The 12,240-nt window shown below is 41.9% G+C and overlaps 1 protein-coding gene across 2 annotated transcripts in view; it reads left to right on the top strand.

The window, feature by feature from the left end:
* The window catches only part of NEK9 (NIMA related kinase 9), a 40,169-nt gene that overhangs the window by 14,206 nt on the left and 13,723 nt on the right, over positions 1-12,240 (top strand). For both annotated transcript variants that reach the window (XM_040477743.1, XM_040477744.1), the window contains 8 exons: positions 1,699-1,749; positions 2,209-2,401; positions 4,251-4,395; positions 4,984-5,184; positions 5,370-5,416; positions 6,616-6,771; positions 8,356-8,464; positions 9,159-9,320. In XM_040477743.1, coding sequence (XP_040333677.1) covers positions 1,699-1,749; positions 2,209-2,401; positions 4,251-4,395; positions 4,984-5,184; positions 5,370-5,416; positions 6,616-6,771; positions 8,356-8,464; positions 9,159-9,320 — 1,064 coding nt within the window. The remainder of the gene's footprint in view (positions 1-1,698; positions 1,750-2,208; positions 2,402-4,250; positions 4,396-4,983; positions 5,185-5,369; positions 5,417-6,615; positions 6,772-8,355; positions 8,465-9,158; positions 9,321-12,240) is intronic.

Raw genomic sequence — 12,240 nt, 5'->3', positions numbered from 1 at the left:
CCTTCCTTCCTTCCTTCCTTCCTTCCTTCCTTCCTTCCTTCCTTCCTATCTCTACACCCAACAAGGGGCTTGAACTCACGACCCCTAGAGTAAGAGTCACATGCTCCTCTGAGCCAGTCAGGCACCCCATTATTATTCTTAAATGTTCTAGTCTATATTTCATCCTGTTATACTATTTTTGTCTTACTGTCCTTCCTCCTCCCCTACCAGTTCTGTTTCTGTATCTTCCCAATATTCAGACCTTTGCTGTGCTCTTTTTCAAGCCTTGCTCTTAGATACACTAAGCATATACTTAATTCCATAATCTTTGCTATTTGGTCAGTACCTTTATTTTGTGGTATCGTTTAATTAATCTTTTCTGGTTCTTCTCCACTTGAACTCTAGCCAGTGTTTCAGTGCCTAGAATGTGTAATACTCCAGATACAGCACTCCGACCTTCCACTTATGTCCCATACATCGTCCAGCAATATCACCCTTTGCGGCCGGTTAGGCATATTTAAATTTTTTATCTGGCTTACTTCCCAACAATATAATCACTATTTTAATTTCTTTTCAGATATTTCCACTGATAATTTTTAATTGCAATTTTTATAGAGATAATTGTAGATGTGTACATAGTACTTCATTAGAACTTTGTACTTTGATGAAAAAATATAAGAGCTTTCCAGATAAAGCAGAGACATAGCGAACTGTGGAAAATATTCAGGAAATACTAAGTTCTACCTGAGTAGGTTAGTGGTTCTAGACCTGGGACTCTCAATAGCAACCTCTCCAGAGCTTTCCAAAAATAATGATGCCTAAACACCACCCCAGGAATTCATCTATAAGTGTTTTAGGCAAAATGAGAACCCTGGACCAGAATATGGGGAGGAAGTAGCAGGAAGAAAGGCTGAAAAGGTAGGTCAAGAATCTTGAATGCTAGACAAAGGGATCTGTGCTTAATTTAAGCAACAGTGTAGAAGTAATGGATGTTTATGAGAGGGTAGTTCATGTGATGAGGGGCATGCCTAAGGAAGGCTTACTTAGCAAACTAATCTTGGTGTTGAATCAGTATAGGACTGAATAAAGTCAGCTGGTACTGTGTTAAGTCTTACCTGTTAGGAGGTGTGACTACATTCCAGGAAGCAAAGCTGCCCAGAGCTAATGTGGCAAGCCTCGAGAGCAGAAGTGACTATAAAGGGCATTTTGCATAGGTAGAATCTGTAGGACTCAAATATTGAAGAAAGGGAGACACCTGAGTCCAGGATGACCAACGTTGTAAGTGTAGTCTGCTGAGAGAATGAGGAGTGCCAGTTACAGAAATAGGAGAGTCAGAAAGAAAAGCTGTGTGGGAGAAGAAAAATGAACTGAGGTTTAGAGATGGTGAGTTTGGGAAGTCAGTGGGCAGACTAGATGGAGATGTCAGGTATTTAAAATGTGCATCAGAAGTTCTCGAGGTTCTCTGTTCCAGTTTGGGATGTTTTTTGGTGAAAACAAATGTCCCCAAACTGCTGGCCCCTTCCTATTTAATGAATGGTCCAAAGCCAGGCCTGTATAACTGTTCCAATCATATCAAGGTACTTTCCCCAAAGTATTGTCGTGTTGCTGGAGACATATGGTTTATTAGAGGACTAAACCTGTGAAGTGTATTTCAGAGACATTGGTGCAGCGTAGGAACCAATTCTTTCACTCACGTATCTTTGCTTTTTTTTTTGGTAGAGAGATGGAGGAAAAAGTCATACTGCTTAATGCACCTACAAAAAGACCAAGGTAATGCCTAAGAGACTCGTGAAAAGTGATATATCTTAAATTACCATCAGGGGGTCTTTCTTTCTTTTGGTCTATGCCTTGCTTGATCCCAGTAAGTAGCCTTTGGCATCCTTTCAGAAGCCAACATCTGCGTAAATGTCAGATAGTTATTTCTGAGAAAAAGAAAGCTATGATTTCACCCTCGTGCTGTAGCGGTCATCATTACCATGATGAATGTTGAAAAGTTGAGAAGTGTAGGTGTTATGGACCAGACTGGAATCTGATCTGGCTGAGCTGTGATGAAGCCCGGAGGCAGAAATTGCAGAGCCTGCTATGATAGAGGGTTGAAATAAGTTGTCGAGAAAGAACATACTTTCTCATACCATAATTGGCGGTTCTTCTCTGGGAACGGACTGGAAGCATTTTCCTTTGATACAGTTTTTATGTTAAATGTGCCTTTGTTCTGGGGGTTGTTGACAGGTCAAGCACTGTGACTGAAGCACCCATTGCTGTGGTAACGTCACGAACCAGTGAAGTCTATGTTTGGGGTGGTGGAAAATCCACTCCCCAGAAACTGGATGTCATCAAGAGTGGCTGTAGTGCCCGGCAGGTGTGTGCAGGGAATACCCACTTTGCTGTGGTCACAGTGGAGAAGGAACTGTACACCTGGGTGGTAAGTGAAAGCTAAGTACTTTAGAACAGTGATGTAAGCCTAATTATTTACTGGGCTGAGGATGTCTAAGTATTTTGTTAGTTGAACATGTGCACAGGAATGACAGTGTGGAGTGATGGAATGTAGGCTCTAACGAGAGCAAGGATTTTGTCTGTCTAGTTCACTGATGTGTCCCCAATGCCTGGTACATATTAGGTCATTTGTAAGTGTTTTTTGAATGAATGAATGAATGAATGAAAGAGAGGAAGAAAGAAGGAAAGAAAGAATTAAAAGAGCCCTAGGTTTAGACTCAGGAGACTGGACTCTTATTTACAGCTGGGTGATTTCAGGAAGTCCCTTAATTACTCTGTTCTGTTACCATGAATTTCAGAGCAACTAGTATCTGTGAAACAGTTTTATAAACAAATGAAGCAGTGTTCCCACATCAGGAAAATTCTAAGACCTGTGTCAGTGATCGAAGATGGCTAGGTATATCTTCAGAATTTTTCTTTGCTCCCCTCCAGATTTCACTTTATCTGTCACCTTCTGGAACAAGTTGCGTGTATTTGCTATCTGTTCCTTTATCTGCCACTCAGTCCTCATTCGCCTACAATGCAGCTTCCGTCCCTGCCACTTGATTGAAACTACTCTTAACAAAATGACCTATAAATTGTGGAAATAATACATATACTTTGTAGTCCTTACTTTGCTTGACATCCCAGCAGCATTTGACATAGTTGATCTCTCCCTCCTTGAAGCTGTGTCTTCCCTTGACTTCCATGAGAACATCTTCTCTTGGCTTTTCTCCTGTCTTTTTGGCCATAGCGTGCCTTCTCATGTGTTTCAGAGTGCTTTTCCTTTACCTAACTTTGTCTCTGGTCGTCAGTTCTTCTCACTCTTCCTTTTCTTCCTGAGAGCTCATTTTTTCCAGCAGTCTCAGATAACTTCTCCACAAGGCCAGGCTTTGTCCCCAGTGCGTGACAGAGTAGACAATTATTGATTGATTGATATGATTGATTGATTAAAAGAATCAATGAATGAATGAATGCATTCATGCATGTTAACTGTTACTTCCTAAAGCCCTGTCCCTTAAGGAACTAGCCCCTAGGGGGCTGCCACAGCCCCTATAAAACTGTTGAAAAGTCATTTGGGACTATTCTTAGTGCTATATAGCAGCCTCTTTGATATAGCCAGATTCTTTATAATTGTTCCATACTTCAAGGAAACTGTGACCAAAATTTGTAAAACTCCTAGTAAGGATTTCCAAGAGAGTATACTCCTATAGAAAACAATCAAATTAATTAAACTATGTACGGATTTTTTTTTTTTTTTTTTTTTTTACCAGCACTCATAATTAAATATAAAGTTCACCTTAGACTTGAAGGAGAAAGAATTGGGAATGTGTTCTTTTAAGTCTTGATGGATAGCAATCTGGATACTTTTAAATCTTTACCTGTTGGCAGGGGTTTTATACTACCTATCATTAAAAGGTTTAATCCCCTTACCCATTTTTTTTTCGTTTCTAAATTTCCAGCTGATTTTTTCCTATGGTTTTCTTTTCTTTATTATTTTTTTTAACGTTTGTTTATTTTGACAGAGAGAGAGAAAGAGAGAGCACACGTGCAGGGGAGGGGCAGAGAGAGAGGGAGAGAGAATCCCAAGCAGGCTCCATGCTGTCAGCATAGAACCTTATGTGGGGCTCAATCCCACAAACCATGAAATCATGACCTGAGCTGAAATCAAGAGTCAGACCCTTAACCAACTGAGCCACCCAGGTGCCCCGCTCCTGGTCTTCTTGATAGGAAGTTTTGTTGAAGATTAGCTTTTCGCATGAAAAGCTAAAACTTTACAAGACCTCTTTATTTCACAGAACATGCAAGGGGGTACTAAACTCCATGGTCAGCTGGGCCACGGAGACAAAGCCTCCTACCGACAGCCAAAGCATGTGGAAAAGTTGCAAGGCAGAGCTATCCGTCAGGTGTCCTGTGGTGATGATTTCACTGTCTGTGTGACAGGTAAGCCATCAACAGAAAGCATCCAAAGTGCATTTAAAGTGAAGTATTGTACTTAATGCTGTGCAGTTTCAGCTGGGATTTTACAGCAAAAGACCATATTCATGAACCAAAGGCAGTGAGCGGATACACACATTAATAATAACATGCCCAATTTTCTATGGCAAATAGCACATAGAGGCACACAGATAACAAATCTCATGGGATCAGGAGAAATATGTTGTACGTCCCAGTTGGAGGAAAAATAACGTTACCACCTGGTCAGGTGTAAATAACACTAAATCAGGAATCAAGAGCTAAAGTTTAGTTTTTGTCTTGCCATTGCTTACTTTTCCTTTTCTCTAGAAAATAGAGACGGCCCTAATAAAATTTCAGCATAATACTACCAATTTTTAAAAATTATTATAACAATACACATGACCCCCTAAATAAAAATAACTCTAGACTTGCACAGTCTATCCTTCGGATTTCTCTGATGCAGTCATTTCATAGAAGATCAGTGGCTGGGATAGTTCTCATGCCAGCCCTGCCCAGCTTTCCGGCTGGACAGAGTCATTCCTTTGATGTGTTATGCCTTTCTTTCTTTTGCAGATGAGGGTCAGCTCTATGCCTTTGGATCTGATTATTATGGCTGCATGGGGGTGGACAAGGTTGCTGGGCCCGAAGTACTAGAACCCATGCAGCTGAACTTCTTCCTGAACAATCCAGTGGAGCAGGTCTCCTGTGGAGATAATCATGTGGTGGTTTTGACACGAAACAAAGAAGTCTATTCTTGGGGCTGTGGTGAATATGGTAGGTATAGATTTGTCTCTGTCCACTTATTCCCAGGAGCCAGCTTGACTTCAAGCTTGTATGCATCTAAACACATGTAGCCTATACTTGAGAAGTGTTGATTCAGTGGAAGAGAATGCCGTAGAATATTTTCATTGGGAAGAAGACCCTCATTTTCATTGTTTTCTTTCTTATGTATGTCTCAGGACGACTGGGTTTGGATTCAGAAGAGGATTATTATACACCACAAAAGGTAAACTCAGAAGCAGCTTCTTCCTAGAGCCTGTGTAGAGGACACACAGACTCCAGTAATAATACAGACTCCTCTTTCTCTGAATCCTCATGTCAAGGTGTTTATTTCTGAAATATTTTCTCTCTGGGAGACTGACAACCCAGAATTCCTGAGTTAGCACTATGTGATCTTGTCATCTGACTAAATCATAAAAAGCTGAGAAAGAGGATATGGCCACTTTGGACACTGTGGAGTCACATCTTACTCAGGAATGGCAGCTAAAATCAGCAAGTACAGTGAACCCAGAAAATTCCTTGGGAAGATACTGGAAAGCAGTATATTGTTTCTTAACCCAACACAGCCATCCCCCCCTCCCCATTTCCACATTTGGACACCAGATGAAATATGTGTTTGTATTGAGGGGTCATGTTGTACAAAACATAATATCTAATTACTGTCTGCACTGTAGGAGCTAGCCCTGCAGGAGCTGGCCCAGGAGCTAAAAGCAGCTGCAGGAAGAACATGGTCCTCTCTCACACCCACCCTGGGTCACAGGCTTGCCTGCCCACTGGAAGGTTGACAGGAATCGACTGTACCATTCACTGTTAACAATGCTCATTAACATCTTAAAAATTAACTTCTATCACTTGTGGGACCATTCTCAGTGGATTTCATGGTTGTTTCTCTTCAAAAAGCCACAGTAGAAGCACTGAAGTTTGAGTTTTCAGGTTTCACAGACATCCATTCTATCCCCCTACCATTCTCCAGCTCTGTTTATTTAGTTATAGAGGGATGTGAGCAGTTGGAAGTCCTGGCTGCCTCCTCAGTACTCTGTCACCTCATTTATAATGTGACCAGACTAGGACCCTACAAGGCTACTGAGTTTCTTCTGTAACTGTCATGGGGCCTTCCATCTCAGAGAACAAAAATCAGCAATGGATCGAAGCTTCTCCTTTCCCAACATTTTCTGAGAAGTCTTTCTAAATAAGACCTATTGCTAAAACAAACTTCAACAGGACTGCTGAGCCAACCTGGAACAGCTGCCTTTTACTTAATTATAAAACTTGAGCTCCTTGTTAAAAACAATAAGCCGCTGGGAAAATCTGAAGATGATAGAGCAGTCTTTACTGTGGTCAGTTCTGCCAGATGCAGGACATCACAAAATTTGAGGGTTTTTTCCTAATACAAGTTACATTTGGGGGATTTTTTTTTTCTTGCAGGTGGATGTTCCCAAGGCCTTGATTATTGTCGCAGTTCAGTGTGGCTGTGATGGGACTTTTCTGCTGACCCAGTCAGGTAAAGTGCTGGCCTGTGGACTCAATGAATTCAATAAGCTGGGTCTGAATCAGTGCATGTCTGGAATCATAAACCATGAAGTAAGTACCCTCTTTGGTGTCCTCACCACACTGTTAGAACTTCTCTTAGGCTGGAATTTCTTTGGGAATGCTTTTGGTTAGTGACCATGAAATTGTACATAAGAAAAAAGATTTCACAGACATTATTATGTTCAACAAAAGAAGCCAGCCATGAAAGAGTCCGTACTATATGATTCCAATTATATGGAGCTTAAGAACAGGCAAAATTAACTTATAGATACCAGAAGACAAAGTAGTGGTAACTTCTGGGTGGGGGGCATGGGTATAAAGAGAAGGGATCCTAGGATCATGGAAATGGTCTATATTTTGATCTGGGTGGTGGTTTTACATTTATATGCATACAAAAAAAAATTTTTTTTTAATTTTTTTTTCTAACGTTTATTTATTTTTGAGACAGAGACAGAGCATGAACAGGGGAGGGTCAGAGAGGGAGGGAGACACAGAATCTGAAACGGGCTCCAGGCTCTGAGCTGTCAGCGCAGAGCCCGACATGGGGCTTGACTCACGGACCGTGAGATCATGACCTGAGCCGAAGTCAGACGCTTAACCGACTGAGCCACCCAGGCGCCCCATACAGAAAAATTTTTCAAGCTGTACAATATTTTATAGTTTATTATGCCTCAACAAATAAATTGATTACAAAGAATCAAGTGACGGAACTCAGGTTCTACCTATCACTAAAATAGGTACAAGATAATTGACATGAAAAGAAACACATTTTCATGCATGATCTCCCTGGAGAGTTTTTTAGATTTATTGTTCCCAAATCACTGCTCTTGTACAGGCTTAGTAAATATAATTACTGTTCACTTCCTTCAAGGATGTTGTGAAACTCACATTAAGTCTCCTCTTTGTGTTAATATAATGAGTTTTTGTCATGTTCTAAAGAATCAAGAGAAGAAAGTTTCCTGACTCAGTGAAAGAGATAAGAATTTTTAAGTAATCTCTGCAGTATTGATTCTCAAATGGGAGAGTACAAATTTGGGGCAAATCTGGGAAGGGTGTCTGCATAGTTTGAAAAGGCATATTCAAAATTACCATTACTTGATTTCAGTTTTATTATAACATTGGGTTTGTTGTGAAATTTTAAGCTTACATGAGAGGAATTTTTTAATACTAATCTAAAGGGAACGTGGGTTTTAACACATTGAGAACACTGCCTTGTAGATGCAATTAGATCACAGTAAACTGGTTGCATTCTGGGCTGGAGAGTCTTCAAGATTTTAATTCTTTGCCCTGCTTTTGTTAGATATACGGTGTTTATACCCAACATAAGTATCCCTGGTTGTATCCTCATGTAGATACTTTCTGGGACGGAGAGTTAATGTTTTACATACTCTTAGATTAGGAATCTAAAATTTTTGTTGTCGGGAAGCCCTGCCTCATATACTGATTAAATTCTCTGATGACATATTGAGCTTATTCCGTTTTGTATTCTGTTGGAGATGAAAAGCTACCTGGCATCTTCTACTTAGTAACAAATTTACTTGAAAGGCCTTTTGGTCACCATGACAACATTCTCAGCCTGCTACCCCTTCGTTTTTTACCTAACGAGTATTTGCTTTGTGTTTTATCTTGTTTCAGGCTTACCACGAAGTTCCCTACACAACCTCCTTTACCTTGGCCAAACAGCTGTCCTTTTATAAGATCCGTACAATTGCCCCAGGCAAGACTCACACAGCTGCTATTGATGGTGAGTTGGTTTACAACTTTTTACACAGGCCTCAGTAGCTCATGCTCTTTTATTCTGTCAAGTGTTAGCGCTTCTTCCTTTTTTTTTTTTTTTTTTTTTAAGATTTCATTTTTAATGGTCCCAGGTTTCGGCACCAAAAAAAAAAAAAAAAAAAGATTTCATTTTTAAGTCCTCTCCGCACCAACACAGGGCTCAAACCCACAACCCTGAGACCAAGAGTCGAACGCTCTACTGACTGAGCCAGCCAGGCAGCCCTAGTAGTAGCCCTTCTTAACAACATATACATTCTCCCGTTTTCCCCCTGGCATCCAGTATTATCTCATTAACAAATCAGGAATTCAAGTAAATTTGTTTTAATAATCATTATAAATGCGCAGTCAGTACATCTCTTAATGACAGTGCCATGCCAATAATTCCAGAAAATGACTGCCTTTAAATTAGTACCATCTGTCCATTTACTAAGGTAGTACCCCTTTTCCACATTTAAAATACAATATTAGAAAATACGATATTGAGTAACTTTCAGAGTCTAATTAGTTTTAGATACCCTAGCTGCCATAGATGCAAGGTTGTGTGGCAAGCTTTATATTCGTATACTCTCAACAACCAGAAGCTAGTCCGTGGAACTCTGCTCTGGCTGTGTTTTCCCTTGTACTCCATGCCCCATGTGTGCCTGGTGGTTTTTCTCTTTTAGAACGAGGCCGGCTGCTGACCTTTGGCTGCAATAAGTGTGGACAGCTGGGCGTTGGGAATTACAAGAAGCGTCTAGGAATCAACCTGCTGGGAGGACCCCTAGGTGGGAAGCAAGTGGTCAGGGTCTCCTGCGGTGATGAGTTTACCATTGCTGCCACCGATGGTGAGTGAGTCTGGACATGTCATTTCAAGCTTTCTGGATGGATGGCTATATTTTCATGTTTGGCTGGGAAAGAGGTAGACTGGTTATATAGCTGGATCATACGTTCAGTTGGTATCTAATTGTTACGCTCATAGAGCTTCATTAATTTTTTGTGTGTTCAACATAGTGATTGTTTAAAAAAAATAGTTATCTAAATAATGGCCAAGTTAATATTCTAAGTCCCTGGTTTTTTTTTACTTTTTTGGTTAAATGTTTTAAGAATTACTAAATCTTTTTTTTTTTTTAAGTTTATTTATTTATTTTGAGAGTGAGGGCATGCGAACAGGGGAGAGGCAGAGAGAGGAGAGAATCCCAAGGAGGCTCTGCACTACATTGTGGGGCCCACTGCAGGCTCGAACCCACAAACTGTGAGATCATGACCTGAACCAAAATCAAAGTTGGACATTTATTTATTTATTTATTTTTTCAACGTTTATTTTATTTTTGGGACAGAGAGAGACAGAGCATGAACGGGGGAGGGGCAGAGAGAGAGGGAGACACAGAATCGGAAACAGGCTCCAGGCTCTGAGCCATCAGCCCAGAGCCCGACGCGGGGCTCGAACTCACGGACCGTGAGATCGTGACCTGGTTGAAGTCGGACGCTCAACCGACTGCGCCACCCAGGTGCCCCAAGAGTTGGACATTTAACTGACTAAGCCAGCCACCCAGGCACCCCAAAAATTATTAAATACTTCTGTGTAAATTTTTTTTAATTTAACATTTTTTATTTGTTTTTGAGAGCCAGAGAGAGAGCATGAGCAGGGGTGGGGGAGAGAAAGAGGGAGACACAGAATCCGAAGCAGGCTCCAGGCTCTGAGCTGTCAGCACAGAGCCTGATGTGGGGCTCAAACTCACAAACCGTGAGATCACGACCTGAGCTGAAGTCAGACTCTTAACTGACTGCGTCACCCAGGCACCCCTAAACACTTCTATGTATACCTGGCCCAGGACCACGTTGGTTTTAATAAATGTTGGGTGAAGTGGCTGGAGAGGAGAACGACATAATCTAATCTTGCTCCTTGGCTGCTGTCAGCCACACTGCAGTGATGTCCTCAGGGACTGGTAAGGATTGAAGGGCTGAATACTATGTGTCTCTCAGCTTCCATTGGAATTGGAATTGGAATTGGTCTAATTGAACTTTCTTCTCTCTTTCTTCACATTGCTCGCTCTGTGGCATTTTCTTGCCTCTTTTACTACTTTTCTCTCTTTTTTTTTTAAGTTTACTTTTTGATTTTGAGAGAGAGAGATGAGAGGGGAGAGAGAGATGGAGAGAGAGGGAATCCCAAGCAGTCTCCACACTGTCAGCACAGAGCCTGATGCGGGGCTCAAACTCACAAACTGTGAGATTATGACCTGAGCCGAAGTCAAGAGTTGGATGCTTAACCAGCTGAGCCTCCGAAGCACCCCAACCGTTTTTTGAATTTTAGAGAGAGAGAAAGCAAGTGTATGTGTGAGCTGGGGAGAGGTGGGGGAGGAAGGGGGAGAGAGAGGGAGAGAATCTTTTTTTTTTTTTAATTTTTTTTTTAATGTTTGTTTATTTATTTTTTTCAACGTTTGTTTATTTTTGGGACAGAGAGAGACAGAGCATGAACGGGGGAGGGGCAGAGAGAGAGGGAGACACAGAATCAGAAACAGGCTCCAGGCTCCGAGCCATCAGCCCAGAGCCCAACGCGGGGCTCGAACTCACGGACTGCGAGATCGTGACCTGGCTGAAGTCGGACGCTTAACCGACTGCGCCACCCAGGTGCCCCTGTTTATTTTTGAGACAGAGGGAGATAGAGCGTGAGTGGGGGAGGGGCAGAGAGAGAGGGAGACACAGAATCCGAAGCAGGCTCCAGGCTCTGAGCTGTCAGCACAGAGCCTGATGCGGGGCTCGAACCCACAAACCGTGAGATCATGACCTGAGCCAAAATTGGACACTTAACCAATTGAGCCACCCAGGCGCCCCGAGAGAGGGAGAATCTTAAGCAGGATCCACGCTTATTGCAGAGCCCAATTCAGGGCTCAAACTCACGAACTGTGACCTGAACCGAAATCAAGAGTTGGACGCTTAACCAACTGAGCCACCCGGGCAACTCACCCACTTCTGTTCTTTACTGCCAGTTCTGCTAGTCCTTATCCCCTCCCTCTTCCACATTCTTTCTTTGTTCTCTCTCTCTTTTTCCTATATCACCTTCTGGACTAATTGTAGCCACTCTTTCTTGTTCTTGTGAACAACAAATCACATTTTATCATCTTGTCTTTTGACTCATTTCAGCTTTTTTTGTTGCTCATGATCTAAGATGCCTTTGTTTTCTTTTGGTCTGTGCCTGTTGTGTACACATGAGGGATCCAAGGACGGTGTCAGATAAGTGATGTGTTGCCATATTTAAGTGAAGCAGCTTTCAGAGGGGCACGGTAACGTTCCCTGCTTGTCCCCAAATGAGGGATATTAGGGAGCAAACTGGTTAGGTCAGGTCAGGCTAGATAAATGGAAATGTTACCTAGAAAGAGTGAGGATGTCGCTGAGGATTAAATTTAGTGTTGCAAGTCTACCAGCACTTCCTGACAGGGCCTCAGGGAAGTAATGTCTCCTCAGTAGATCTGTGTACTTCACAAGGTAAACTTCAGAATGAGCAGTGTAGAATTGGATTCCATGGTTGGGCGTATTACCTCCCAGTATTCCTCTACTTTTCCGGACTGTTCTCTGTTGCCTCGTTCACACAGCCAACATAAATTGAGTGCCTACTATGTTCCAGGTCCTCTTTAGGCTTTGGCAATATAAAAGTGAGTCTCAGAAAGCCCCTATCCTTAAGGAGCTCACAGTCTAAGTAGGGTAGGGGAGACACTTATAAAAAACAGACTCGTACAGGCTGATAGATCAGGTGCCATTGATGGCAGT

The sequence above is a fragment of the Herpailurus yagouaroundi genome, unplaced genomic scaffold, assembly GCF_014898765.1.
Source record: "Herpailurus yagouaroundi ecotype Mexico unplaced genomic scaffold, PumYag 141, whole genome shotgun sequence".
NCBI lineage: Eukaryota > Metazoa > Chordata > Mammalia > Carnivora > Felidae > Herpailurus > Herpailurus yagouaroundi.
Note: the sequence above shows the minus strand (reverse complement) of the source record. Positions and strands in the feature narration are given on the sequence as shown.